Raw genomic sequence first — 26799 nt, forward strand, 5'->3', positions numbered from 1 at the left:
ATCACCCTCTCCCCGGTGCTGTCACCCCGGAGCCGCCCCGCACAGCCCCGTCCCACCCGTCCTCTGAACCCGCGCTCCCCCTCAGCGCCCAGCGCAGCCCCCTCCGGGCGCTCCCTCCCCGCCGCCCCTCACACGCACGCTGCCCGACGGTGGCGGCAGCAGCGGGGCGGCCTCCCCGTCCTCCTCCTCCTCATCGCCGTCCTCCTCCCGCCGCTCGCGGGCGGAGAGGTACCAGCCGCGGGTGGGCAGGGGCCGGACCCGCCCGGACCCCCAGGGCGGCGCCGCCGCCATCGCCCCCCGCGCCTGCCGAGAGCCCGAGAGGGGAGCGCCGGGGGCGGGGCCGGCCGGGGGCGTGGTCACTTCGGGGGGCGGGGCCTCCACTGAGGGGCGGGGCCCTTGCACTCGTGCCCGCCCCGCTGAGGAGACGGGGAGGGGCGGGGCCTTGTGGGCGTGGTCACATCTCCGGCCCCGCCCACCCCGGCGCAGCGGCGATGACGCGCGCGCGCGGCGCGCGGGGCCCGGCATGAGGTGAGGGCGGGGGCGGGGGGAGCTGAGCGGGGGGAGAGAATTCCCTGAGGGGAGAACGGAATAAACGGGATAAAAGGGGATCGTGCGGTGAGGGAGAGGATGGTGTCTCTTCATAGGCGCCTTGGGAAGGTGGCGGCAGTGCCCCTCAGCCAGATCCAGCGTTGCGCGCGGCTTCATCATGTGGGTTTAATCCAGAGAAGCGACAGGATCAGAGGGCATGGTCCCAAGTTGCGCCAGGGGAGGCGTAAATTGAACATTAGGAAGAATTTCTTCACAGAAAGGGTGATCAGACATTGGAACAATGTGGTGGAGTCACTGTCCTGGAGGTGTTTAAGGAAAGATTGGGCAAGGCGCCCCGTGCCGTGGTGAGGGATGTTCGGTCTCAGTTCCCTCGATGATCCCTGAAGTCTTTTCCAGAATATTCGATTCTGTCATTCCGAGAACCCCGCCACCCGTTCCCACCCCCAGGAAAATGCCGCAGGAAAAGCACGGGGATGCTGAGGCCTCTGGAGGAGGGATTTCTCCTGTGCAGCAGACGTGAGGAATGCAGTGTGGCTTAGGGAAGTGGGAGATGTAAGGAGTCCTGGCGAGGAGCTGGGATTTGATGGGAGCAGGAGCAGCTTTGGCAGGGTTTGGGCACAGCAGGTTTGTGAAGGAGAGAGCACACAGCCTGTTTTTATCCTGGAGAGGAGCAGGGCTGAGGGAGGCAGGCAAGAGAACCAATTTCCTTGCAGAGCCTCTCAAAACAAGCTTGTAAAAAAGTCAGGAGAAATACCAACCTCCAGCACCACCTAAACCATTGGTTCCTGCCTTGGAGCAGCCAGTGCCAAGGCAGAAAATCGTGCCCTTTTGGTCTGTCTCTAGTGGAGGAAACCATTTAGAGAAGTGTAAAACCACTTTTCACGTTCCCATCTCGTGGATGAACCAGGGCTCAGTGGCAGGAACAGACACTACTGATGCTCCTCTGGACCTTATGGGGGACATTGCATTTAATTAATGACCTTTCTGGCATGCACCTCATGGAGCAAAGATATTGAGTGTGGAACCCCTTACAGTGGGGCATGGGAGGCTGAAATCACCAAAGAGTGATCATGACCACTGTTGCTAATAACTGTTTTCTAGCAACCACTGCTTGGTAATTAATTTTACCAGACACAGGAGGGATCCAACAGGAGCAGAATCAAGACAGTAGAAATCTTTCCATTTGGAGTACTGAGATTAATATCACATTTATTAGAACAAAGAGAGGTCATTGTTTTTTGGCAGGAGGGAATTATCTCGCTGCTTGAAGTCAGTTAATGTTTGAGTCTAAAAGTACATTTGCAAAATAACAGAAATTTGCAGCATATATTTCATAATAAAGAGCTTTGCTAAACTATTGTGGATTGTTTGGTACAGATGGAAATTCTGGTTTAAGAGAACAGCAAATCCATGTGATTTGCAGCCTTTTAAATGGAATGATTACATAATGTCTATAAAATGAATAATTCCTCTTCTAGGACTTTGTGGAGATTGGGATACTGTGCCAGACTACTGAAAACTAATCATTTTAGGACAGCTGCATCAAATACATCATTTCCAGCAGTTTGGATGCTATTAACACAACATTCTGGCAGAATACCTGGGCTCTTTGTAGTAGTTAAAAAAAATACTTTTTTCACAATGCCTGAAACCATGGAGGATAAAACTAATCCAGAACTGTATTTGCCACATCCTGGAGTGCGTGGGATGACACTGCTCAACAGAGAGGCTTTCAAAAGGACAGTGGTTGTTCCAGCTCTCAAAGTCAAGAAAGAAATTGTGCATAATGTGCTGAAGTCCCTAAAACAATCAGTACTGCAGCGTCCTGGCCTCAAGCGGGTGGTGGAGGACCCAGAGGATGAGGACAGTAGATTTGTTATCCTGGATCCCCATAAAGTACCAGAATTCTCACTGGGAGAATCAGAGCAACAGGTCCTGAAAGAGCTCAATGTCCATCCTGAGGTGTCCAAGTACCACCTGGAGCTGACCTATGAGAATTTCAAGTCGGAGGAGATCCTGCGAGCCGTCCTTCCTGAAGGTCAGGAGGTCACCTCTGGATTCAGCCGTGTTGGCCACATTGCTCATTTGAATCTCAGGGATCACCAGCTGCCCTACAGACACTTGATTGGTAGGTGAAACAGCTCCTCCCAGGAAGGTGTTTGTGTCATTTGGATATTGTTTAAAAGTTACCTTATTGAGGGGCACAGCTCTCTCCTCTCACTGCTCTGAGCCCTGGGCCAGGGTGAAGTGTGTGTCTTGGAAAGGTCACACCTGCAGCCCTGAGTCATTTCAGGGAGGTTGTTCCAACACACACTTACTTTTGTTAATTTAGCTGTGAACAGCAGATTTGCTGTAAAACGGGTCCTGGTCCCTTAACCATAATTATCTCTCATCCTCTCTTTCAGGCCAGGTTATAATGGACAAGAATCCAGGAATCACCTGTGTAGTGAATAAAACCAGTATTATCGACAGCACATACAGGAATTTTGAGATGGAAGTGCTTGCTGGAGAGAACAACCTGGTGACCAAGGTACAGGTCTTTCCCCTCTGGTATTTTAAATTTAATGTGCTAAAACCCAAAGGCATCTTCTGGAGAGATGTGCTGCAGGGATGCTGCTGAGACCATTCCTTTGCACAATGCCCTTCCTGACACCTGTCTGAGCCTGAGGGTTGGCTTTCCTTCTGCATTCCTTTGTCCTGCTCTGTCAAGGGCAAACTCAGCCAAAGGGATGAGGAAGGCATGTTTTCTTCCAAGTTCACAGCCTAGATTTAATGATGTGGATTTGATGTAAGAAAATCCAGTTTCCTAATTTCACCAAGCCTTGTACAGTGGCTGGTACAGAAATTTCAATCTCACCAACTTTGCAACTTTGGCAACATTTGCCTTTGCCTTTTTCCTCTTCTGTCAGCAGGAAGACAAACCTCCTGTCTCCTCTGCTCTGACATTTATCAGGTGTAATCACTGTGTAACTGCCAAGTGTTCTTCACATAGGGTCTCTTTTCTGTAGCTGGAAACTTGGCCACTGCTTCCACAAAAATATTTTCTCTTATCTGTTAGCAGCTTTATACTTTCAAAGGAGAAAACATGAGATTACAAAAAAAAAAAAAAGGTTGAATAGCTTGGTGGAACATCCTGTTCATGCAGAGAGAAAGCCATTGGATTGTCAAGGCAGCAGTGACAATTGAATTTTTTGCAGAGGGTGTCACCACAGACCTGGCACACCGTGGAGCTGCATCCAGGAATGCAGAGACACTTCGGGGTGTTTCTTGCTGGCAGAGCAAATGCTGTGGTGATCTGGATCCCAAGTTACTGTACTTTGGAATCAGACAATTCCACATGCTGGTTCAAGGAGAGTATTATCTTGCATCCCATTCTCATCTGAATAAGTACTGTTCCTTTTCAGGTCTGTTCTTAAGATAGTGGCCATCCCAAAGCTTGGGTTTGGATCAGTTTCCAGACTCTGTCACCTTGGGAGATGAAATACAGTATCTTTCAAGCTGCAGAACTGGCTCCCAGTGGCTTTGAATTTGGCTGACGGTTCCTGTACTTGGGCCTATCATTCTCAGACGCTTATTTACTGTGTGCACTCCACAAAGGAGGGCTTGAGGCATCTTTCCAAGGTCTGCTTTCAATAAAGGAGTTGTCAGCCAGCCACAAAGCTCTTGAAAACCCTCAGGTTTTTTTAGGGTCATTTTAAGTTGCTGCTTTATTTCCACCTGGTGATTGAGATCTGCATAAAGCCAGCCATCAGGATTGACACTGGGGACATGGCTCTTTCTGATGATTTGACTGTTGATTTAAGATCTGTTTATTTGATTGCTTAGTTGATCCGTTTATTTAAGTTCACGTGTGCTATCAGTGGGGCAATGCTGATGTACACGTTACCTTTCAATAAGGCACCTTGGTTTTTCATTTTCTTAATTAGTGATAATGCTTGAATCTGCCTGGCATTTGAACACAGAGGCTTAAGCACATGTTTTGGACTTGCAGGTTAAAGAAAATAACATTTCCTATGAGCTGGACTTCTCCAAAGTGTACTGGAACCCACGCCTGTCCACAGAGCACGGGCGCATAGTGGAGCTGCTCAAGGCCGGCGATGTCCTCTTCGACGTCTTCGCTGGGGTCGGGCCTTTCGCCATCCCAGCAGCCAGGAGAAAGTGCCGAGTGTTTGCCAACGACCTCAACCCCGAGTCCTACAGCTGGCTCCTGCACAACTGCAAGCTCAACAAAGTGGACACCAAGGTCAAGGTGTTCAACATGGACGGCAGGGACTTCCTGCGGGGGCCGGTGAGGGAGGAGCTCAGCAAAGAGCTCCCGCTCCTGAAGGAAGAACAGAAAACCGCTTTCCACATAGTGATGAATTTGCCAGCTCTGGCTCTGGAGTTTCTGGATGTGTTCAGGCATCTCTTGGTCGGGGAGCCCTGCAGCCCTGCTGCCCTTCCCACTGTGCACTGCTACGGGTTCTCCAAACACAGCAACCCAGCCAGAGACATTCAGGAGCGAGCGGAAGCTGCGCTGGGAGCCTCCTTGGCTGGACGCTGCTCCACTTTCCTGGTCAGGAACGTGGCGCCCAACAAGGAGATGCTGTGCCTCAGTTTCCAGATCCCAGCAGACGTGCTCTACAAGAGGCCTTGCCCTGATGAAGGTAAGGAGCAAACCTCCCGTGTGGCACTGGGATTTGAGGCTGGTCCCACCTGGTCAGCCCCTGGGCCACTCCAGGCACGTGACAGCGCTGTGGAAGTGGCACGGAGCCTGGAGGTGGCCGGCAGGACCGAGTGCCTGCACGTGTGCAGCAGCTGCAGGGCTTCTCTGCTTTGGTAACAGCAGCCTGCTCCTCTGATCCCAGCATGAGCCTCCCCAGAAAAATGGTGGACTGGACAGGATCAGCCCACAGGCCATAAACCAGACCTTTATGTCTCAGGTTGTGCACTGGGGGAGGATTGGGACTCAGTGATCCCTGTGGGCCCTTCCAGTGCAGGATATTCCGTGGCTCTGTGATCTAATGCCAAGCACACGTCTCTGTTAGCTCAGTCCTTCAGAACTGGAGCTGTGTTTTTGCCCAGATCAGTGCACTTCCAAGGGACTGTTCCCAGCTCTGACCTTCTCCTCATGCTCACACAGACTCAGTGAAGCCTGGAGTCACCACATCAGCAGAATCAGGTTCTGTACCTGATTGAGTTTGAGACATTGATACTCTTAGAGATCTTCAGTGTTGAATTTGGTTGGTTTGTGAGGTTTTTTTGTTTATAATTGTTCATTTGTTCTTAAAGTACTTGTAGGAATTGGTTGGTTTCAGTCATCTTGGGCTTTGCCCTACATGACAAGGGGAGCAGAGGGAGGCTCTCAGTCTGCAGTTACATGAAATGGAGGAAAGGAGGTTTTTATAAAGCGTTAATGCCATGAAATTTATTTTTCTGCTGTTGTTGGGTAGCACTGAAATGTGGGTCAAAATGTAGCTCCATACATGTTTTCTGAAAGTCTTTTTTGGCATTCAGTGAAGACCCCCATTATTGCTCTAAGAGTTCTCATTTGTGACTGTTAACCCTGATTTTTAACTCTCATCTCTTCCTGTTAAATCCTTTAACAGAGTTTCCTGTTCCAGAGCCTGTGGTTAGGTCAGTCTGTTTACTGTACATTAAACAACTTACTTTTTCTAACCTTTTCCAGAAAAACCAGCCTCAAAACGTCTGTGTACCAGCCAAGATTCTTCAGAAGAGACGGTACTGAGTTGAAGATCAGAGCTATGGTGACTTCCTTAGTTTGTATAAAGGATATTTGGGGTGTCTGTTTTACCCCTTGAGTTACAAGGAGCAGACCTGTGTTCCCATCGAGTTGCTGCTTTCCTCTGGGAGCCTTGCTTGCTGCAGTCACCTTTTCTTCTCATTGTGGGATCGATTGAAATTGTTGTTACTACAAAAATTAAAACTTCGTTGTTTTATAATAAATGTGTTTTGGTACTTCCCTGCTCTCTGTTGTTTCATGCCCTAACTCAGTGGCAGGACCTGGAGTAGTTTTCTGCTATAGCATTTTGATAATGTGCAAGTTGTGGGGAGAACAGATTTTTATGTCTTGTCAGGTCTAGGAAGGGGACTTATATAACCCCTGCCCTGGATTCTGCCTGACAGATGTTTTGGTTTCAGAATATTGGATTATGGTTAGCAGATGCACAAACAGCTCTTGGGTAAGCAAGGTAACCTTTCAAAAGCTTAACCTGAGATTTGAAAAGGGCCAAATAGCCCAATATCCTGAGGTTTTGAGTAAAGAAATCTTTTTAACACCAAGATTTAGTTAGGGATTAGTTGACTCCTAACTTTGTGTTTGTCCATGGTTAGAGCCATAAAGACTTTAATGTCTTTTGCACATTTGCAGATGAAGTTCATGCTTGCATTGCAGTTCCAGGCTGAAACCAGCACCTGAAAAACAGTTTTGTCTTCCTGAAACCGTGTCCTCCCGTGGCTTTTGTGCCTCTGCCCTCTCCCAGCTCTCCCCACCTCTGCCTGCTCCCCTGCTGCAGTCCCTGAATGATCTTTCTGGCTGCCTGCTCCTATTCTGCAGGGATTTGAAAAGCCTCTGCCTTTGATTTCCTTTTCTTACCCATCCAAACTATTGTTGGGCAATGTCAACCACAAATAGTTTATTTGGCCAGAGAACTCGGCTCGCCCTCTGAGTTTCAGATATTTTCCCTCAGCCCAAGCTCCGAGCTCACGCCCAGCAACCAGATGTCTGTCACCCTCCTGGCCGTGCTGCTGTGGCTCCAGCCCTGAGCCTGCAGCGTGCTGCATTTTTGGTTCTCACCCAAACACCACCAAGGGCCACGGATTTGTTTTGCTCATGGCTCCGTGTGACAGCCTTTCCTTCCCTTGGCTGCACAGCCAGTGTGTGGAGGGAGCCCTCGCAGCCTGGTTCCTGCAGGATCACATTTATCCATCCTCAGGGAGCCCATCCTGGCTCCCCTGGGTGTCCTGATTCCTCCCTGGCCTGCACTGAGCCCGAGCCCTCCTGCTCAGCCCTTTAACCCCAATCCCTGCAGCTCCAACCTGGGAGTGCTGTCCTGCCAGGCACTGCTGTGCTGGGATCCTGCCCCAGCCTCGCTGCTGCTCTCTGCCTTGCCGTAAACATCTGAAGGCAGCTCCAGCTCTCTGGAGCCCCCCACAAACACTGCTGGAGTGGTAAGGCCCTCCATCACCCTGGAATGGTGCAGCCACCCTGGGATCACTGCCTGACACAGACTGGGGTTCCTTGTGACTCCACATTGCTGCACAGCCCTGTTTAGGGCTTGGCACCACTGCACCAACAGAACCAGGCTTTGATCACCATTTCTGGATCAAGCCTGTGAAATATATAACTCTGATTTTCAGCAAAGCATCCCAGGGCAGGGAAGGATTTGAACTGGGAAAGGTTTTCTTCCCTTAAGGACTGAATGGCAGCATTATTCCAGCAGCATAACTTCAGTTAAGATGCCAGTGTAGCAGATACATCACTATATTCATAACAAGGGTTTTCCAGCTTTCTGTGCAGTTGCCAGTTCTGTGCAAGAAATGACATAATAAATAGTAGCCAAGCTACACACAAGTTAATGAGTGTATTGAATTATAAATATTAATATGCATATGCAGTTCTGCATTCATTAGGGCATGGCCTGGGGCTTTACAAAATGAATACAAAGAGATCATTGGTGAGGTGCATCTTTGCCAGTCTAGATGAGCCTGGGAGAGAAGAGAGAAGGATCTGATCTCTTCCTCACCTCTGCCTTCTGTAACATTCCTTGTCAGCAGCTGTTCTGGGCACAACCAAGGGGATCTCAAAGGGCAATGGAAATTTTGCCATCTCCCCCCAATTTCTTTAATAAGAAAACACCAAGTCTGAAATAGATCTCATTCTTCTCTTTATTACAGCATACAAAAAATATATCTATCTATTGCATCCTCAGTGCAGGATTCAACAGCTATGAGCAGGGGGCCTATAAAACAAGGCCCAGGGTGGCTGTCCTGAGCAGCTTCCCATCTCCTGCAGTTGGTCAACATTCCATTACAAGGAGCAGGCAAGGAATAAAAAAAGGATCCCATCAGGTGGCAGGGATCATCCCCGCAGCCAAAGGGATGTTCCCACCTAAAGAAGCTCCTGAGTTTATGACAGAAAATTTGCAAATGGAGATAAACAGCAAAACAAAGCAAACAGACAAAAAAAAGCAGAACAAACGAACCCCAAAAGGGAACCCCACAATTTTGGCTGCTTCAGTGACTTTGCCTTTTATGGAGGTTTCTTAGATTGCTTCTAGAGCACCTCAGCTGAAAGACCTTGAGCTAAAGATTTCTTTTCCAAGCAAAGGTAAGAACCAAGCGGCACGAGGAGGAAGGATCCCACACAAGAGTTGTGTCAGCATAATTCCAGAGTTTCTCGTCTCATCCAGCTGGCAGGAGGAAAAACCCGCTTGTCTAAACTGGGGAAACTAGTTTTATGGGAAGAAAATGTAGGCTTGAATATTGACACTAAATGTTATAATCAAAATGGCATTTAAATGCTTGTGCAAATAAAACCCTGCAATAAGACTAAAACCACAAACTTTATTAAAGTCTGGCTTTATTTTAAAAAAATTTACAAGTGTATTTCTTTAAGCCTCAAACGTACACAGCTGAGTTATTCACATCTTCCATTAGATGTGGCTTATTGCTTCAGCCTCCCTCAGCAAAGTGCCACATGACTAACGAATTTCCCCCTCCACAAGAATGTATCTACCATTTTACAAAGCTCTGGTGCAGACGGGGTTTGTTTTTTCCCTTTAACACTTCAAGGCAGCTGGTTGTGCAGAGGGGTGCACAGAGCAGTGAGTGCAGCCCAGATCCTGCCCCACCTTGGCTGGCTCGGCTCGCTCCTCGCCTCGCTGGGTGTCCCTTGGTCACATTTTGGTGCTCCCTGGCTAGCTGGGGTGCCAGAAGAGCCCGCTGAAAGCGTCCTGCAGGGCCCGGTGACAAGCCAGGGAGGACGTGTAGCCCCCAGCCAGGTCCTGCGGAGAGGCGGCTCGAACGTGGGTGAGGTACCTGCAGCAAAGAGCAGCGTTATTTCAGAGCAGAGGAAACACATCCAACACATCTGGAGTTCACAGGGCAGCGAGGCTGAGGTTACTTTTTAGGAGAAAGAAAGGAGATGGAGCTGCCCACTTCCTGCTGGACACATCAGAATAAAACTTCCATGAGTTCAAGCAATGATGCACCTTCAGCCAGGCTGTCCCAACCAGTGCTCTGGTGGCACAGGGTTCAGGGCACTCAGGGGTTTCTGTTCCCTGTGCTTGCTCTGGGGGTGGTTCATTTCCCCACTCCCACACGTCCTGCCAAGACAAGGACACCACCAGAAGCTTTCCTGCACTCCCTGCACAGGAACAGGAGGGTTTCACCTCTGCCAATTAATGCCAGACATTCTTCCAAGCTGTCTGTGCTGGCTGCTCTGATGACCAGAGGGCTGAGCTTCCTTTGCCTGTGACCTGTGCCTGGAGCTCACTGACACTGGGAATTAGATCTGTGGGAGGCCACCATCAATTTGGCTAAAGAAGGTTCTAAACTCCCCCATTAATTAAGCATCATCACCCATTTGCAGAGCCATCTAATTTTACCCCTAACCTTCCAGAGTGTTGAGCTGACATGGAAGCAGAGTTGACATGGGAACACAAACACGCTGCCTGTGCTGGCACTGCCACTCTTGGCTCCCCTTGGCTCCTTCCAAGGGCTCCACCCCAGCCACACACGCTGAGAGCTCCTGCTAAAGGACGGCTTCATCCCACACTGTAACTCCACAGCTCTTGCACCCCATGAGACAGGTACAAGACAGATTCTCCACCAGTTTTGCACCAAAACCCCATCAAACAGACAGATCCACAGCCCTGCAGGACCAGCATGAGAACCATCTCCAAGCCTGACCTCCAGACACAGCCCCATAAACACCGAGTGCTTTGCACAGGGGCCGCGCTTCAGCCGCTGTTTTGATTCCTCACTTGGTACATGTTGCTCCTGGGAAAGTTGAGTCATTCCACCTCTGGCTTGGCAATCCAAGCATAAACTTGCAAAACGCACACAGCCTTTTATAATGTTATCCTGAGAAACCTAAAACAGCTGCACTTTTGGCAGGAAAATACAGGACCACCAGTAAAATATCCAAAACAGTTGCATCTTTTAATTTATGACTGTACACTGTTTCCATAAAGAGTATATAAAACAGGTCAGATTTTATAGGTAAGATGTAATAAACAGTCATACCCACTGATGCCATAAAAGCATAGAAAAAGAGATTACTGAGAAATAATTAATTACAGTTTGAAAAACTGTATTTCTTGCACCTAATAACAATGCAGAGACATGAGCAATGTTTCTGAGGGATTCTTGGTGAGATGCTGAAGCTGAGACTGAATTTACCTCCTGTGACTGAGTTGAGGTGTTTTGTACCAAGCTATGACAGAATCTGGCCCTCACTGCCAGATACTGGTTCCCATCAGCACAGACACCAGGCAGGAGAGCACAAAATAAAAATAAAATAAACCATTTTAATAGTGCTCAGTCCAAAAGAATCTACAAACACAGCAACAAAGCTGGTCACATCTCTTAATCTGCAAGGGGAGGTGATCTGCAGAGAGTTCCTGGTTTGTGGCAGAAGACATTTTATGGGTTTTAATTCTTTTGTAACATTCTTCTTATTTGTCCTTCAGTATTTTAAGAGGAAGATCTCATCCTTCCCAAAGGACTTTTAAAACTGCTGTGGGAAACAGGAGCTCCTTTCCCCAGCCAGGAATGATGGGCACTGACAACAACAAATAATTTCCTTCAAAATGCTGGTGTGAAACTACCTCTACCCTCCAAAACAGAGAATCTTATAAAAATCAGTTCCCATCTTGGATTTCACTTCTATCATATTTATTTCATTGCACAACTTCATTTTCCCCTCATGCATGAAACAGTCCAGTGAAAACGGGATTATTTTACATTTCACTATTAGCAAAGGTTGGTTGTGTCTTTCTCATTACTTTCCTTATCTTCTCTTACTTATATATTACTGAAAGGATAAAAACACTCTATTGTCTCCCTTTTTCTGAGACATTGGAAATTGGAGCATTAGTTTGATAAGACAACCTGACTTCCAGCCACTGCAGCACTTGTAGTTAATTGGGAGGTGATCTCTGAAGCAATACAAAATCATTGCCAAAAAGGCCCCCATCGACTTTTACTGCACAACCTGCCCTAATTCTCCTTACTCCTGTGAAACGAGCACAGCCCGCTGCTGGCTGTCAAGTGAGGTCTTTATTTTCTTGTTAAGTATCTGAACTTACTGCTCTTGACCCATTTAATTACTGTGGTACACCAGGCAATTGCAAAGAATCTGCCACGCTGAAGCCACACAATGAGAAGAGAATGTTTTTTGCCGGCTTTTCCACACCGGTCCCCATCTGTGCTGCCTGATTCCAGCCATCCCCTCCACAGGAGAATCTCTCTGAACTGGATTCCTGGGGTTTCTGGCAGAGGTCAGCACATCTTTTCATGTACACCTTTACAACAGCAGCAGGAAGAAGTGCTTGCCAAGTTTTATTTCCAAAAAGCCGAGCTCCGTTAGGTCTTGGGACCTGGAGGTAATTGCTCTCACTAGTTAGCAAATTCCAGCACACTGGGTCTGTTTTTCATAGGTTTATTTTAAGTACCTGTAAATCTTATAAGCAGAAACCAGGAAAAAGAGGTTTGCTTTTTCTGGTGCACAGTTTTTTAATGTAACTTGTTTTTACTGAGGGCAGACTAAACTCTGAAGTTAAATAAAGCCTGCACTATTATTTCTGAGCAGGGTTAAAGGGCTGTGTGTTCCCTGGCCCACCATTTCACACTTCCCATTCCCAGCAATGCCTATGCTCTGCTTCAGGCTCTGCCCAAACAAGCCCCCTTTCCTTGGCTGCAGCCTTTGGACGCTGATCTTCCCCGTTACCTTTCACGTCAGTTAAAACACGTCGTATTTTGTTCTTCATGAGCCTTGGGGGGCTCATTCCTGACCTTCAGCTTCTCATCACTATGGAAGGGGTGGGAGGAAAAAAAACCAAGAAAACCCCTCCTGTTTTCAAGAGAAGAGGTGTAATTCACAGCCTCGTGGAGGCTCAGAATCAAGTTGGTTGTTCCTAGGAGGGTTTTCTTCGTGTTTTCTCTTTTCCCAAGGCTGGGTGACAACCACTTCACCAGGAGAGGCCAGGACTGCAGAGAGCTACGTGGGCTCAGCATGGCAGCAGATGTGATTCCCCTGTGCCTCCCCAGCACAGCCCAGGAGCCCCAGCTTCCCTGGCACTGCTGCTGCTGAGAGCCAGAGGACCCACCAGCAGCTCAGCAACGCCCAGGGCCACTGGCAAGCATCCCCTCACTGCTCAGCAGGGTGGTCTTGTTCCAGAGAAATTCAGGAAAGACGTCAGAAACAATCAGAGAAATTAGAGAAATAGCACAATCAAACTTGCCTAAAATAAACACCAACCAAAAACCACACAAAGCTAAAAACCCCCACCTAAACAAACAAAAAGGACCAAACATAAAACCAACAAACTCAAACCACCCCACAGTATGTCCCTTTACCCCTCCAGCTAAAAATACCAGTGCTAGGGATTCTTTCACACAATCTTCCCTGCTACTCAACATAAATACACTCCCAGGAGTGTTTCTGCAGATACACCACTTAGAGATACTTATGGAATAACTGTGTATTTGGAATGCAGATTTTTTTACCTATTAGGTATTTTATTGGAGTGAAGAAAAGAGAAATCATTCACAAGTTGTCTGACAGGGGGAAAAAAGAAAAAATAATTCAATTCTATTCCACAGAGTAGATTTACTGCTCATCTGATTATCCACGGTATCCAAGACAGAAAGTAATGGGGCAGATATTAGATCTGGGAAATTTTCCAGATTCATCATTTAAATAATAAATAGTGGTTGCATAAAGCAAGCAAAATACTCCAGTCTGGAAAACTGTGTGAAGCATTAGCAAGGCAGTAGCATAGGCTGCTGCATTCCTGAGCCTTTGTGGAGACAGCATTTTCATTGGATTTACCAATCCCTAGGATGAACTATTGCTGTGTTACTCAGTGAGCTGCAGAGACTGGGTCTTGTCAGAGGAGAGAGGCACGCAGGGAGCTGGACCGTGTCTGGCTTCTGCTGAGCAATCTGTGGCCTGGGTTACTCTCCAGTCCCTGAGCAGGTACAAACTGAGCTCCTCTGCTCTGCTCTGTTTCCCTTTGAACCAGTCAGCTCTACCACAGTGGGTCTGTGCAGCCAAACAGAATTTGTTTATAAAATGAGCCGAGTTCATTGCTGTTCTCCATTAAATTGCCCCAGGAAATGCATTTGGGAACAGGCCTTCACTGGGTGTTATTCAAACACGGTGTGCTTCTCCCTCTCTCAGACTAATATGACTAAGGCAGGGCAAAAACACAAGGCACAAAGCTGGTACTCAAATCCAGAATAGCAATTCATCATTCCAGGGAGTAGCTACAAGCCTGATCCTCAAATTAGAAAAAACAAACAAACAGACTTCCATCCATTTTAGCAGACACTACATGGGCAGCATGATTGTATTTAGATGTTAAACACACCAGCTATGAGTAGTATCAGAAGTTCTTACCGAACCCCAGCCCATTCTGACACAGAATTCAAGTTTAATGCAGCCATGAGCTCAGCAAGAGCTCCTCATGAGTCCAACCCAATCCCTCCTTGTCCCAGGTCACACTGCCAGCCCTGACAGCAGTCAGGCACCTGCCACCAGCCACTCCTCTCCTCCACCCTCCAGACCACACAGAAAAAATGGGAAAAAATCTATTTAATAGGTGCAGTCACTGAAGGAGGTCTGTTATTTGTTTGGGGCTTTTTCCAATGCTTCTCTGTATACAGTTGCAGCAATCAGTGTGGATGTCCAAACAGGGTTAAGCATGACGAGGTCCAAATATGGCAGAGAAATAAAGAATACATTTTCACCCAGATTATTGCACCTTATGGACTAAACATGGCCCATAGTGCAGGGGTATAAGGAAAAGTCACTCTAAATACCACAACAGAGTTTTGGCTACTAAAAAATCCTGCCAAAGACAAGTGACCCAGCACAGACACTGCCCCTGCAGCCCCAGCAATCCCACCTGCAGACAGCACTGCTGTGCACATTCAGCTTAGTAAGCCAGGCTGTTTTGTTATTATTAATAGCCCTGTGCTGCTTTCTAAGGGCTTAGTGAGCAGAAATTGCTCTCTGAGGTGTCAGATGAATGCCAGACCCTTCTCTCTGCCACAAACTTGCTCAGCCCATTTCACTCACCCATGCCCCATGAACCTGCCACAGAACCATCACTTACTCACTGCAATTCCCATTTCCAGCAAGGAAATGTAGTGCCCTCACCTTGCAATAAATTCTGCAAAAGCAGATGCCTTCTGTGTCTAATAGATCTCTTTTTGTCATAGTTAAAGATTAAGACAAAAACACAATTGAGAGTTTAAGCTCCTAGAACTTTTATTTCTCCACTTTAGGTTTTCTGAGTGAAGAACTCTGTTCTACCAGAAATAAACTTTCCCAGTAGAAAAGACAGGAAATGCCCCAACCCAGCAAATCAGTAGAAGAAATATAGGTCTCCTAGTGATTCTTTTTAACCTCTTCCATCTGCTTTTTCTAAACAGCAATTTGTTTCAAACGCTGTCAGAGTTTTCTCAGGGCAGGAGCATGTGTAAACTGCATGTGGTGAAACAAAGTACTTTAAAATTAAAACGAAACAAGTCTACCACACCTCAGGTAAGATGGAACAGGACAGACACTGAAAGAGGCAAAAAAAAGCCTCAAGATGTGATATTAGCTAGGAAACAGCTAAAGCTGTCACTGCTAAAGCCAGTTCTGACTCCAAAAGCAGAAATTAGTGATGAGTTATTCCCCCCTCTTTTCCCCCATCCTCTTCTCCCTTATAATGTCCTTTATATAAAGGGCAAACATTTTGGATGCTGGAAAGCCAAAGCCATCAGTGTCCTGCTGGAACAGTGACCCAGCAGCACCCTGGGGCTCAGTGCTCCTTCCCAGTCAGCTGCTGCAGTGACCAATAAAGGAATTTCCAAGGGTTTAACATAAAAACTACAGCACTTTTATTTGATGTTTCACATAAACTGTTTCCTCTGTTAATGGTGAAACCCATACATGACCTGTAAGATTTATCTAATGACCCATCTCAGAGAGTTCATTACAGATTACCTGTGAACTGGTGAGTGCAGTCATGAACCTTGGAGTAGAAAAACCTATAAATGCAAAGACCCAGTGTCACAGAAGCCCTCCTCGGTGGGGGAAGAGAACAGAATCAGATTTTCCCGTATTACTTTCCCTAAAAATTTCCTCTTTTGGGTGATGAAATCCAGAGTCCAGAGACCAAACATTTCCACTGAAAAGCTAATACACTGGAGACTGGAATGGAGGAAAATTTCCTTATGACTTCCAGTGCTTCTCATAAAAAAAACAGCTCTTCTACTGGCAAAAAAAGAATTTTAAAGGAAGAAAAGTTTTAGAGAGCACCTGGTTCTCCAGCATTTTCCCAGCACTGCAATTCTACTGCTGCCCTGGTTTTTAAATAGATGTGAGACCAGACTCAGGTACTTGCATTTATTTAACACATAAACATTTGCTTTTGGAGTAACTGAGAAGCCAGTGCTGTTGCCTTGAGGTAAGATGAAAAGCTACAGAGAAATTGAGATCAAAGGAAAAGGAGAAATGCCTTCCGCCTCCCAGAAACTGATATAATTTTAAAAGGAGTGGATGTTTTAAAGTGTAAAGACAGGAAACTAACAATGAAAAAGGTTTTATAGAATAAAGGAAGCTTTGTACTCCTCTGCCCTGATATGCATTTTGCACATTTCCTCTGCTGCAGGCTGGACGCAGCCCTGGGACAGCACCTGCAGGCACTGCCAAAAAAACGAGGTTTGGACAATTCCAGTCCCAATGCAGGGCCCTACCCAAGAAGGCACCACCTTGGTAAGAAAAGTCTATAAACTCCAAGTACAATGGACTGCAGACTTTGAGACTATCAACTTAAAGCACTGTGAACTGTAGATATAAAAACTACTTTGAAACGGGACATAAACCCCATAAATGGTGCAAGCTGACCTATTACCATCTTCAAAAGGAACTGCAAATCCAATTTCACCTGGAGATGTTACAAATATTAACAAGTTACTCCTCTTTTCACTGAGGAGTTATCCAAGCTAGAGATTCACATTCAACAAGAATTCCCATGTGTAAATCCAGAGCATGTTTGAAAAACACATTTTGACCCTCCTATAAACCCACAATTAACCGTGGGTGTCTGCATATTCCCTTTGATAATAATCAAATGCTACATTTAATCACCTTCTCTTAACATTTGATCAGGCAGCATCACTTCAGACAAGGTATAACAGGTCCAGCCTTAGAAAATGTGAATACTAGTGCAAGAGAGCAGTCAATGCTGTCTTTGGAGCACTCAGTGATTCTGAGCTAATGTGGGAAATCTTGAACAAAGTTTCAGAAGTTAAAGTGATGACAGAGGTAATCTTGTTTTGTTGCGGTTTTTTTAGTTAAAAAGAAAAACGAGCGGCCTTGAAGCTGCTAAAGTACATCACAACCCCACCAAGGAACCCTTAGAGAAAGGGGGCATGTCCTCAGCAGCTCTAAGGCAAACATGGGTTATAAGTTTCTGTGCTGTCGCAGGGTGGATTCAACACAAGGATTATCTGGAAGTTCTCCTCATTTTAGCACACAGCTGCCTATTTTAAAATAAAAACAGGAAATGGAAAGCAGAACCTGCAAATACACAAATCCTTTGCAAACAAAGGAAAACTAAAGGCTATGCAAGTTCTTTTTGGTCACATGTTTCAACCCTATAAAGGATATTTTATACAAATTCTATGCTGACTTCTCTTTCTTAAGTTGTTGGGGGGCTTCCTTGCATCTCACTTTCCTGCCAGTAAAAGATTCAGTTGTTTGGATGGCTCCACACATGTCAGAGAAGCGCTATCACTGACTGTGCTGTGTAAACAGTTTGCTTTTTGTTGCTCACCACGAATCTCTGCACCACACATTCCTGCCAGCTCCAAAATACGCACAGGCACTCCTGTTTGGATTAATTTCTTATTTTTCCCCTTTAAACTGCAAGGATTTCTGCTTCAACTCCTTCCCAAATAGCTGCTCGGATTCCTTACCCCCATGCACTCGGCTGTAACGAGAGGTTAGTGTTTATTTCTAGAAGCCTTGCTCACAGGAAGCCTTCCTTCAGCGCCAGGGACTTCCGTAACTCCAGAGGGGCTGGGAGCGCTCTTGGATGAGCGGGGGCACCTGGTCCCCCATTTGTCATCTTCCTGAGGTCACCCGCCAGCTGTCTGTCCTCTCAACACCCGGCCCCAGCGCCGTGCTCAAGGCATTCTGCCTCGCTCGGGTTTCCAGGTCTGGACTTCCAGATACAGTAAATCAATCAGCCCCCGCCCAAAGAGCCCCAACAACTGCAAGTGAAGCACTGGAGCAGCCCGGAGCGGCCCCGCTGTGCACAAGGACACTGCAGTGCCCGCGGAGCCCGGCACAGCGCTGCACGACTGGCATGGATTACACTCCCAACTGCAGAGCTGCAGCTACATTTAGTCTGTGACTAAATCAGGCTCTGCTCGTACTTGACCCCGGGAAGAACGTCATTGAACACAAGGGCCTTTTCTCAGCTGCGATATTGGATTTTTTTTTCCTTTTCCATGGCGAAAACAACCATTAAGCCACCATTTCTGTAACTGCAAAGCAGCTCACTTTGTAATGTGTCGTGGAAATGCTTTGGCATCGACTGATCTCCAAATTCTTCATCTTTCCCTCCTGTTCTAAAACTCCACTCTTCCTCCCACACACTGTGTTTAGGACAAAGGGCACAAGAAGAACATGGATGTGTTTAAATATTTATTGTAACTCTGAGGAAGTTAACCACTGTTCTATAACTTTCTACCTAAGTCAAGACTGTTTTCATAGGCCTATCTTTTTTAAGTAAGGATAGGGCAAGTTCAGTTTTAAAGACACCACTGTGTCTTTACTGAGGGCTGTGGGAACACATCCCTGGGCTGGACTCTGGGAATACAGCATCCCTTCTGCAGGAAAGAAGGGAGAACACAGCTTTTATTCTGAAAGACTGTTCTTTTGGGATAAAAATCCCCTCCCCGTCCTCCCACTCTGCCTTTTTTCCCGTGTTCCACACACCCCACTGAGCACCATGAATCCCCCAGTGCACAGCCAGAGATCCATATGGATGAACTGGGGCTTTGGGAGAGCTACATGAAAGAGATTCCTCCAGCACCAGCTTCCATGTACATTATGCATCTGCTGGCAAAGGGAGCCCTTTCTGAACAGGGCACTCAATCAGGAACACCTACACAAGGAGAATGGAGGTGCACAGACATTTTTCTTCTTCCTCTTTTTAGCACATTTTGCTTGATGCACCATTCTGAGGCAACAGACGAGGACAGTCATGATTGTATCACAGAATCACAGAATGATTTGGGATGGAAGAGACATTAAAGATCATCCGGTTCCAACCTCCCTGCCATGGACACATGGGGATGCCACCCACTAGCTCAGGACACAACTGCAGAGTCCAGGATGGCTCCAAGCAGACACCAAGGAGGTATTTTAGCCCCAGGAACACTGGTAAGGATCTTGATTTCAGGCCCAAGGCTGGAAAATGAAATGGCAGAATGCTTTTTCTTGCACTTAAGGACTTGCTTTAGTCCCAGCAGGGAAGAACAGAGCCCCTGGGTGATTCATGTACCAGGCACAGCAACAGGCTTTGCCCCCAAATCACTGCTGATAGAGAAAAATCATATGAACACAGAAAAAGTGGTTATAACCTCAGCTTTGAAATACAGTTGTTTCCCCAGTCAGGAAGTCAGTTCTGTTTTCACTGACACAGCATCCTCTGTTCTGACTGAGCAGCCATGAATTCACATCATATGGCAATTCCAGTTTAATATGACTCAAAATAGCACAAGAATTTCTAGAGGGGTTTTAGCTGCTGATACTGATCAGATAAGTAGGCTGCCAAACCTAATAATTATCTCAAATGAAAAACTACAAGCTCTCGGTTATTCATTTCAGTTAATAAGAACCCAAAGTTATTTTCTTTGGGCAGAATGTGAACAGTGTAATTGTTGAAAACAAATATTGCAGTTTGAATGACAGTATTTAAAGAAGAAGAGATTGTTCAGGTCAGAAGAAGGTGAAAACCAGGTCGCTTTCTCTTGCAGCTGACTTGTGCTCTAATGCATGAGCCCCTCAGGTTCAGGTCAGCATTTCAGGCTGATGCTGAGGATCAGGTTTACAGCTCTCAGCCAGGCTGGCGTTGGCTCCTCAGGAAGGCCTGGAAGAGGCGGGAGGGAGCAAAGAGGGCAGGAGCTCGGAGTGAGGCTTCTCCTCAACGCCACGGATGGGTGAAGCATGAAAAGCATCTGCCCCAGGCAGGTGCAGCTTTGGGCTGAGCTCTCAAACCCCGACTGCAAAGGAGCTGCACAGCCCCACTGGCACAGGGCACTCACAGCTCCCACAGCTGGGGGAGGAAGGAAAAGATGCCTTGTTCTCCTGAAAATATTTTTTACAGGGGAATGAAGGGGAAAAAACTACTCCTTCAATCCTAGGCAATTTCCCCCTATCTGTCAGCATATGGTAGGAGTTATTATTATTTGGCTTAAATATAAAGCATCATTAAGACTATTTTTCTGTTTTAACAGCTTAACAATTCTATTGTGAAATCTGGGTGAAATTCTCTGAATTTTATTGTCCTTCTCTATTGTGCCTTGGTAGAATTTCTAGAGGGGAAAAATGCAGTGATGATAGGAAATCTTCATTTTACTCTTCTAAAAAGACAATGAGTTAAGTGTCTAAATTGAATCATTCTTTATATTATTTCTGTTGAATTAATTTTAATTTTCTGTTGCTTTCAGTCTAATCCAATTTCCTGAAACAGCAGAAGCACAGATATCAAACAGGAGTGTGCTAAGTTAGTCAGAACCCTTAGTTTCACTAGGGAGAGAAAACACCAACAGAGTTGTTACAGAGCAGTGACATCCACAACTGCTGAAATTCTCCATGCATTATTTGTTAACAACTCGACTCAACTTGCCAAAATCTGTCTCCAAAGAAGTTGAGCCTACTGACTGAACTGATTCTGAAACTGGTGCCTTTTTAAACATTCACAGAAAGTGCCCAGAAATTAGTGGGGATTGCTAATAAAAATGACATTTAATAAATTCTCCTGCTGAGGAGAGCTCCCAGTAACACTAGGTGGCAGAAGGCTCTGTCACATTGAAGACACCTGCAAGACAGATACACTCACAGAACTACTTGAGCTTCATTTTAGAAAAGCTAAGGGGAAAACAGTTGAAAGCAAACAGTTCTAAGATCCCATTTTCCAGCCACTCTTCCAGTTCTAATTCTGGCTCTGATATCCCTAGGGCACATTATTTCACCATTTAAGCTATCCCAGAATGTGAATGCACCTTCTAAACCTGAACCTTCAATCACATCTTACTCAATTCAGATGAAATTCTGTATGTGACAGGTGATTCTATTAAGCTTTTATGTAATTAAAAAGAAATTCACTGTTTAAAGAAATAAATGGCCACTAGGACAAGTACACAATAAAAACATACACTGCGAATTACCTTGAAGCAAACTTGAAACCCAGCCTGGAGTGAAATACATTTCTGCAAACACACTTCTGCAGCTGAAAGAAAATCAACAACCTACAAACAAACTCATTCAAAACTGCTCAAGACTCAGTGTGGAAAAGATCTGATAAGAATAGCAGCTGCTCCCTCATGGAGGTGCATTTTCAGGAATACTTTTGTAACTACACACAAAATTCAACTGCTTGTTTCTAGTTTGAAATATTTAACCCTTTAAAAAACATCTGTGCTCCATTTTCTTTTATTCTGGCTACTCTCTTTTCAACTCCCCTAAGTTTTTCTCTCATCCTGTATAAATAAATAAAGAGTGCCCCTGCTCTGGTGAAGTTAGGAGGAAGCTGTAAACACAAAGAGAGAAAGCAAAAGCCAAGCACTGTCTAAATGCTGAAAAACAAAAGGCAGCAGGGGGAGAATGACACTCGTGTTTCCTTAGACAGGTAAGTTTGAGTTGACAGCAAAGATTTCTCTGAGATGCCATGGCTGCACTGATTTCCCACTTTCCAAGCAGTAACACCCCAGACTTACAGCACTTTAGGGGTGCTTCCCAAGTGTGGCTGGTGCCAACACAGAGCTCAGTGCATTGTGGAGGGTTATTTTGCACCTCCAGCCAAGGAGGCTGTTTGTGTTTAAATATAGTATATTTTATCATTCACAGTTGTCAGCAGTGGAAATTGTCATCTAAGCAGGAAAAGATGCTGTTGAAGAAACAGGAGGGGTTGGTTAGAAAGTAAAAATTATTTTGGCCGTGACAACTCCTCTCACTGCCCATTCTGAGGGTAAGAGATCACACCACCCATTGCAAATTGCTGCCTGAGAGTCAGAAAAATCAATAGTAGGTAGGAAAGCCGACTTGCCAAGGCTACAGCCACTGCCAGCAGATTATTAATGCATCTGTCTGCATTCTTTAATGTTTCCTAAGAAGCAACTATGTTAACTGAAAAGGTGCGACGTGTCACCAGCCCTTCTCTTCTCTCCTCTTCATTTTCTCTCTATATTAAAACCTTGGCTACCAAAGAAAACAATCATGTTTCACCTCATCTTTTCCCAGCTTTTCTGAAGTTCAGTTCCTGCTCTAGAGCAATATATACAGTCTAAGTACTACCCCTGACAAGCTGTTTGACAGCTCTAAGTTGCACATCTATTTTACTCCCAGAGCCCTGGAGTTGGTAGGGCTTAGATGGGAAATGGAGGCCAATTAAAATAAACACAGACAATATCAATGAATTCTTCAGAAAGGCACAAGACAAGCAAAATGAAACACTACTGGCTTTTGCCCACAGTTAGAATTCAGCTCATCTCACAGGCTGAATGCTCTGGCTGAGGTCCAGAAAGACACTTAAGCACATGTCTTATTTTAAGCATGTGAGCAGCCTCATTGATTTTTCACTCATGCCAGGAAGAATATTCAATGCGCTTAAAGTTAAGCACATTGTTAAGTGCCTTCCTGGACCAAGGCCAGGCTATTTAGCCCTTGCAAGAGTTAGTCTAGAGAACATTTACCATTATTTTAACTTCTCGAGACTTTCTTTGAGATAAAGTTTTATGGTGTATGAAAATATTTCATTCATACGAGCAGTGACTGGCTCACAGCAACCTTCAGGGACCAAGTATTCTTCCCCTTCCCACATCTTCTGAAGCAGTAACTGGAAGGATTAAAGACACATAAGCAAATATACTGATAAGAAAATTAGTTTTGAAAGGGAAGCCAGCAGTCTTACTGATCTGAAGAGCAAAATGAGCCTCACAGTGAAAAGCTGACAGACCTATTAATTTGCACTGAAAACTAATAAAGTCATTTGCCAATGTCCCATTTCAATACCAAGTCCTGTGCAGGAACTTTGAAAAGCAAGCTAATTGTTGACTGAAATTAATTATCACTATAAGCACACATTCAATTCCATTTTCCCTTCTTCCTTTTACATTGAGTTAAACACAAAATTCAAGGAAAGGCCTGTTAGTGCTTCCTCAAGATGAGCTCACCACATCAGAGCACTTTAGAGATCAAAGGCACGACAAACACTTTGCTCTTTGCTACAACAAAGTGATGCCATTTGCTATGTTTGCAACAGACAATTGGATTTTCATCTGGTTGGCTTTATCCAAGCTCAGTATCTACTATCATACCCTGAGTAAGAGCTAGAGAAAGGTGTTCAACAGTACAGCTAAGGAGAGCTGGACTGGGTCTGCCTCATGCTCCCTCCACCCCAGCCCCCTCCAGGAGCAGAAAAGGGAGTGCACAGGAACCTGACCATTCCAGTGGGGCCAACAGGACACTGACAATTTGCTCCTCTTCTATGAGCAGATGTACCTTTGTACTTCAGTGTTTGTTTTTTCCTGGAGAGTTTAAACTCAGTGATGAAAGTACACAATTGACATGAACAGGGGGATACATGAACAGAAAGGCAGAACACTCAATCACCCCTGAAATCTCAGGGTGACAGAGCTGTACCACTCATCATGTCTCACACCAATGCAGCTCTACTGAAATTATCCTACCAAGCCCACACCTGATGACAACTCCAGCCTCAGCATCCAACACTCCACCTTGGAACCTGGTGGAGCAACTTCTAAGAACTCTGGGAAAAGGAGCTAAGATGATGAAGGCAGCCTGCAGCCAAAAAAGACACTTCCTAGTGGATTCTGCTCTAGAAGTAGTCAATTGAAATAAATAATCTCTTTATTTCAAAATATAATTTTACATATCTTGTTGCTGAGATTATTTGCTGAAATTTTCTCACCTTGCCATGCAATCAGAGCAGGACAGTGACACTGAGAAGGTTGAAGCTGGAAGGCACACAGGGAACCCACTTGGTCCAGCCTCCCTGCTCAGCAGGGTCAGCTCAGGCAGGGTGCTCAGGGCTGTATCCAGTCAAGTTTTAGTATCTCCAAGGAGGAATACTCCACAAACTACCTGTGGACAACCTGTCCCAGTGTTTGACCTCCCTTGCAGTAAATGCATTCCAATGGAATTCTATGTATTTCCATTTGTGTCCTCTTAAAGGGAATCACTGAGGAGAGCCTGGCTCTGTCTCCTTCACTCCCTGCCCTCTATCAGGTATTTACACACATCAACAAGGTCCTCCCAAGCCTTCTCCTCTCCAGACTGAAGGCTCCCTCAGTTTCACCTCACACAGCAGACACCCCAATCCCTCCTGGCTCCAACATGTCCCTGTCTGGCCCCAGGGATGCCAGGACAGGACCCAGCACTCTGGATGTGTCCCTCACTGGTGCTGAGCAGAGGGGAAGCATCACCACCTCCCTCAACCTCCTGGTGACACTGCCTGGCACAGCTGGTGGCTTTTCTTCCCCACAAGGACGGGCTGCTGGCTCCTGGTCACCACCATGGGATGCTCCAGGCCCTTCTCCATGGAGCTGCTTTCCCAGCAGGCTGCCCCCAGCCCGTGCTGGCACATGGGGTTATCCCAGCCCAGGTGCAGCTCCCTGCATTTCTCTTAGACTGCTGTGACACCATTTCTCCAGCCTGCTGAGCTCTCTCTCTGAAGGGCAGCACAACCTTTTGGTGCAGGAGCTGCTCCTCTGGGCTCTGCATCACCTGCAAACCTGCTGAGGGAGCACTCCTTCCACAGCCAGGCACGAAAGAAGAGGGTGCTGCTCCCAGTATTGACTCCTGGGGTGAACCACTGTGTCCAGCTTTGCTTTCAAACCCTCACATTTACAGGTATGTTAACATTACATTGTATTGGTTTAACCAGTTCCCATTTTTAAATTTAGGTGGTTAAACGAGTGTAATATTTTAACAGATGCAAGAATTGAGTGTTTCTGGACAGTATCTGCTGGTTCAACTTGTCCTTAAAAGTGAACTTCCTTCAAGGAAACTTCAAAAATCATTTATGATTTTAGGGGGAAAGACAGACTTCTCTTTTTGAGGTGCTTTAGTATGTAACTAACCCAAATGGTGGATTTCCTTAAAAAATCATTTCTGCAGACAAAATTGCCCCTTCACTTGAAGAATCCAGAGCAACAAGAAAGCTATTTTCCAGAACTGGGACTACAGCCAGTTTATGATGGATAAACATTGAATGCTTATGGCATAATTATAATGTCACAGCATTTGCTGCCAGAATTACAAAAAATATTCTTAAAATTATGCCCTAAATAGAATGGTGTTTAGTTTAGTTAAACTGAAAGCACACTCCAAGAAATGTGAAAAAACAAACACCATGATTCCAAATTTTAATTATGCATACTAAGGGCTTGTTTTAATAAAAGTATATTTAGTGGCTGAATAAAGTTTCTCAAAAAATAATTTTAAAGATAATGAATTCCCGATGTCCAAAAAAGTGTCACATGCAATTTCATCAGTGACTCATGTTAACTAACCTCAAATTTAACCAAATGCAACTGTGATCAATATTGTGTCAATCTGAAAGTATCTGGGGTTTAAGGCAACAAAACCAGATGCAAGGATGAGCAAAAATTTGGAACCCACAAACAGAATGGAGTTCTTGGCTACTGAAAGGTCTGGAACAGTTCTACTGACAGGGAGAAGCCAAAAGAATGAGAAGTTTTGACAGTATTGCCACATTTAGCAGGAAGAGAGAGTCAAGTGCAGGAGGAAAGAAGGGAGATAGTTTGCTACCATTGCAACTATTTAACTTTTTTCTTTTAAAGATGGCATCGTCCACTTGAGGCAGGGACTGTTCCACACACCTCTGAAATACTGAGCAGAGTCTAAGGATGGACTTGTAGTTTTATTCCTAGGCACTTTTGTAAGGCAAAGCCCAACAATAAACAACCAAAAAACCCAACCACATAAAATATAAACACTGTCAGATTTACCAACATATTCTTGAAAAAGCTGTAACAGTTACTGAAAAGAGAGACACAGGGAAGCCAGTTATATATTGCAGATTTGGGCCACAAAAGAAAAGGACATTCAAGCTGATTCTACCTTCACTGTGAAACAAAACTGAAGGGCCGTGCATGACCCACCCACCAGGGCTCTGCTGTCCATCACAACAAGGTGACAATCAATCCCTTTTTATTATTTATTTTTTTTATCATCTCTTGGCATTAACACTTATCATGAGTTGCAGTGGAAAAACCCATGAACTAAAAACAAAAATGGGGCTGAGAGTGGAGAAAAGGGGAGTTTTATTTCTCCAAACAATAACCCCTACCATGACAGCCTTGCTGGCTCCTTCTCCACTGACAGGAAATTTCTGTAAAAGAATCATGTGGTGCTGGAACACAAAACTGCAGAAGTTCATATATGAGACAAGCTATAGGTCTGACATGGGACCAGCAAACAAAGTGAAAAGCCCAGTCCTCTCCTCTGCCTTCCAAATACTAAAATCTTAGAAGGTGACAGAAACCTGTTGACTCTGACAGAGTTTAAATTATGTCAATATGAAGCCAAAGAAGCAGAACACCTAACACTGGCAGAAAAATAAGAAGCCCAGGATTTCCCTGCTTCACAGAGTCTCCTGAAAGTTTTTATCTTCACAAAACCAGGCAGAAAATCCTAGAGGACCACAGAGGGGCAATGGATTTATGAGGTCTGAGAATCCTCAAATGAAGAGG

At 45.6% G+C, this 26799-nt stretch overlaps 3 protein-coding genes across 4 annotated transcripts in view; 1 reads left to right on the forward strand and 2 right to left on the reverse strand.

Annotated features, from left to right (window-relative positions):
* SLC38A6 (solute carrier family 38 member 6) overlaps window positions 1-291 on the reverse strand; it is a 37884-nt gene extending 37593 nt beyond the window's left edge. For both annotated transcript variants that reach the window (XM_088166343.1, XM_014871379.2), the window contains exon 1: window positions 139-291. In XM_088166343.1, coding sequence (XP_088022469.1) covers window positions 139-291 — 153 coding nt within the window. The remainder of the gene's footprint in view (window positions 1-138) is intronic.
* Window positions 292-388: 97 nt separating this feature from the next.
* On the forward strand, window positions 389-6507 carry TRMT5 (tRNA methyltransferase 5). The gene is made up of 5 exons (XM_014871376.2): window positions 389-528; window positions 2028-2677; window positions 2955-3079; window positions 4541-5195; window positions 6218-6507. The coding sequence occupies exons 1-5, from the start codon at window positions 524-526 to the stop codon at window positions 6280-6282; spliced, it is 1500 nt and encodes a 499-aa protein (XP_014726862.1). The 5' UTR covers window positions 389-523; the 3' UTR covers window positions 6283-6507.
* A 2606-nt stretch (window positions 6508-9113) lies between these two features.
* MNAT1 (MNAT1 component of CDK activating kinase) overlaps window positions 9114-26799 on the reverse strand; it is a 115073-nt gene continuing 97387 nt past the window's right edge. The window contains exon 8 of the mRNA XM_014871381.2: window positions 9114-9588. Coding sequence (XP_014726867.1) covers window positions 9468-9588 — 121 coding nt within the window. The 3' untranslated portion in view covers window positions 9114-9467. The remainder of the gene's footprint in view (window positions 9589-26799) is intronic.

The sequence above is a fragment of the Sturnus vulgaris genome, chromosome 6 (genome assembly GCF_052056855.1).
Source record: "Sturnus vulgaris isolate bStuVul1 chromosome 6, bStuVul1.hap1, whole genome shotgun sequence".
Taxonomy (NCBI): Eukaryota; Metazoa; Chordata; class Aves; order Passeriformes; family Sturnidae; genus Sturnus; species Sturnus vulgaris.

Coding starts and splice junctions, on each gene's coding strand:
- TRMT5 (XM_014871376.2), top strand. Junction 2,678..2,954: donor GCCCTACAGACACTTGATTG/GTAGGTGAAACA, acceptor CCTCTCTTTCAG/GCCAGGTTATAATGGACAAG. Junction 3,080..4,540: donor AGAACAACCTGGTGACCAAG/GTACAGGTCTTT, acceptor TTGGACTTGCAG/GTTAAAGAAAATAACATTTC.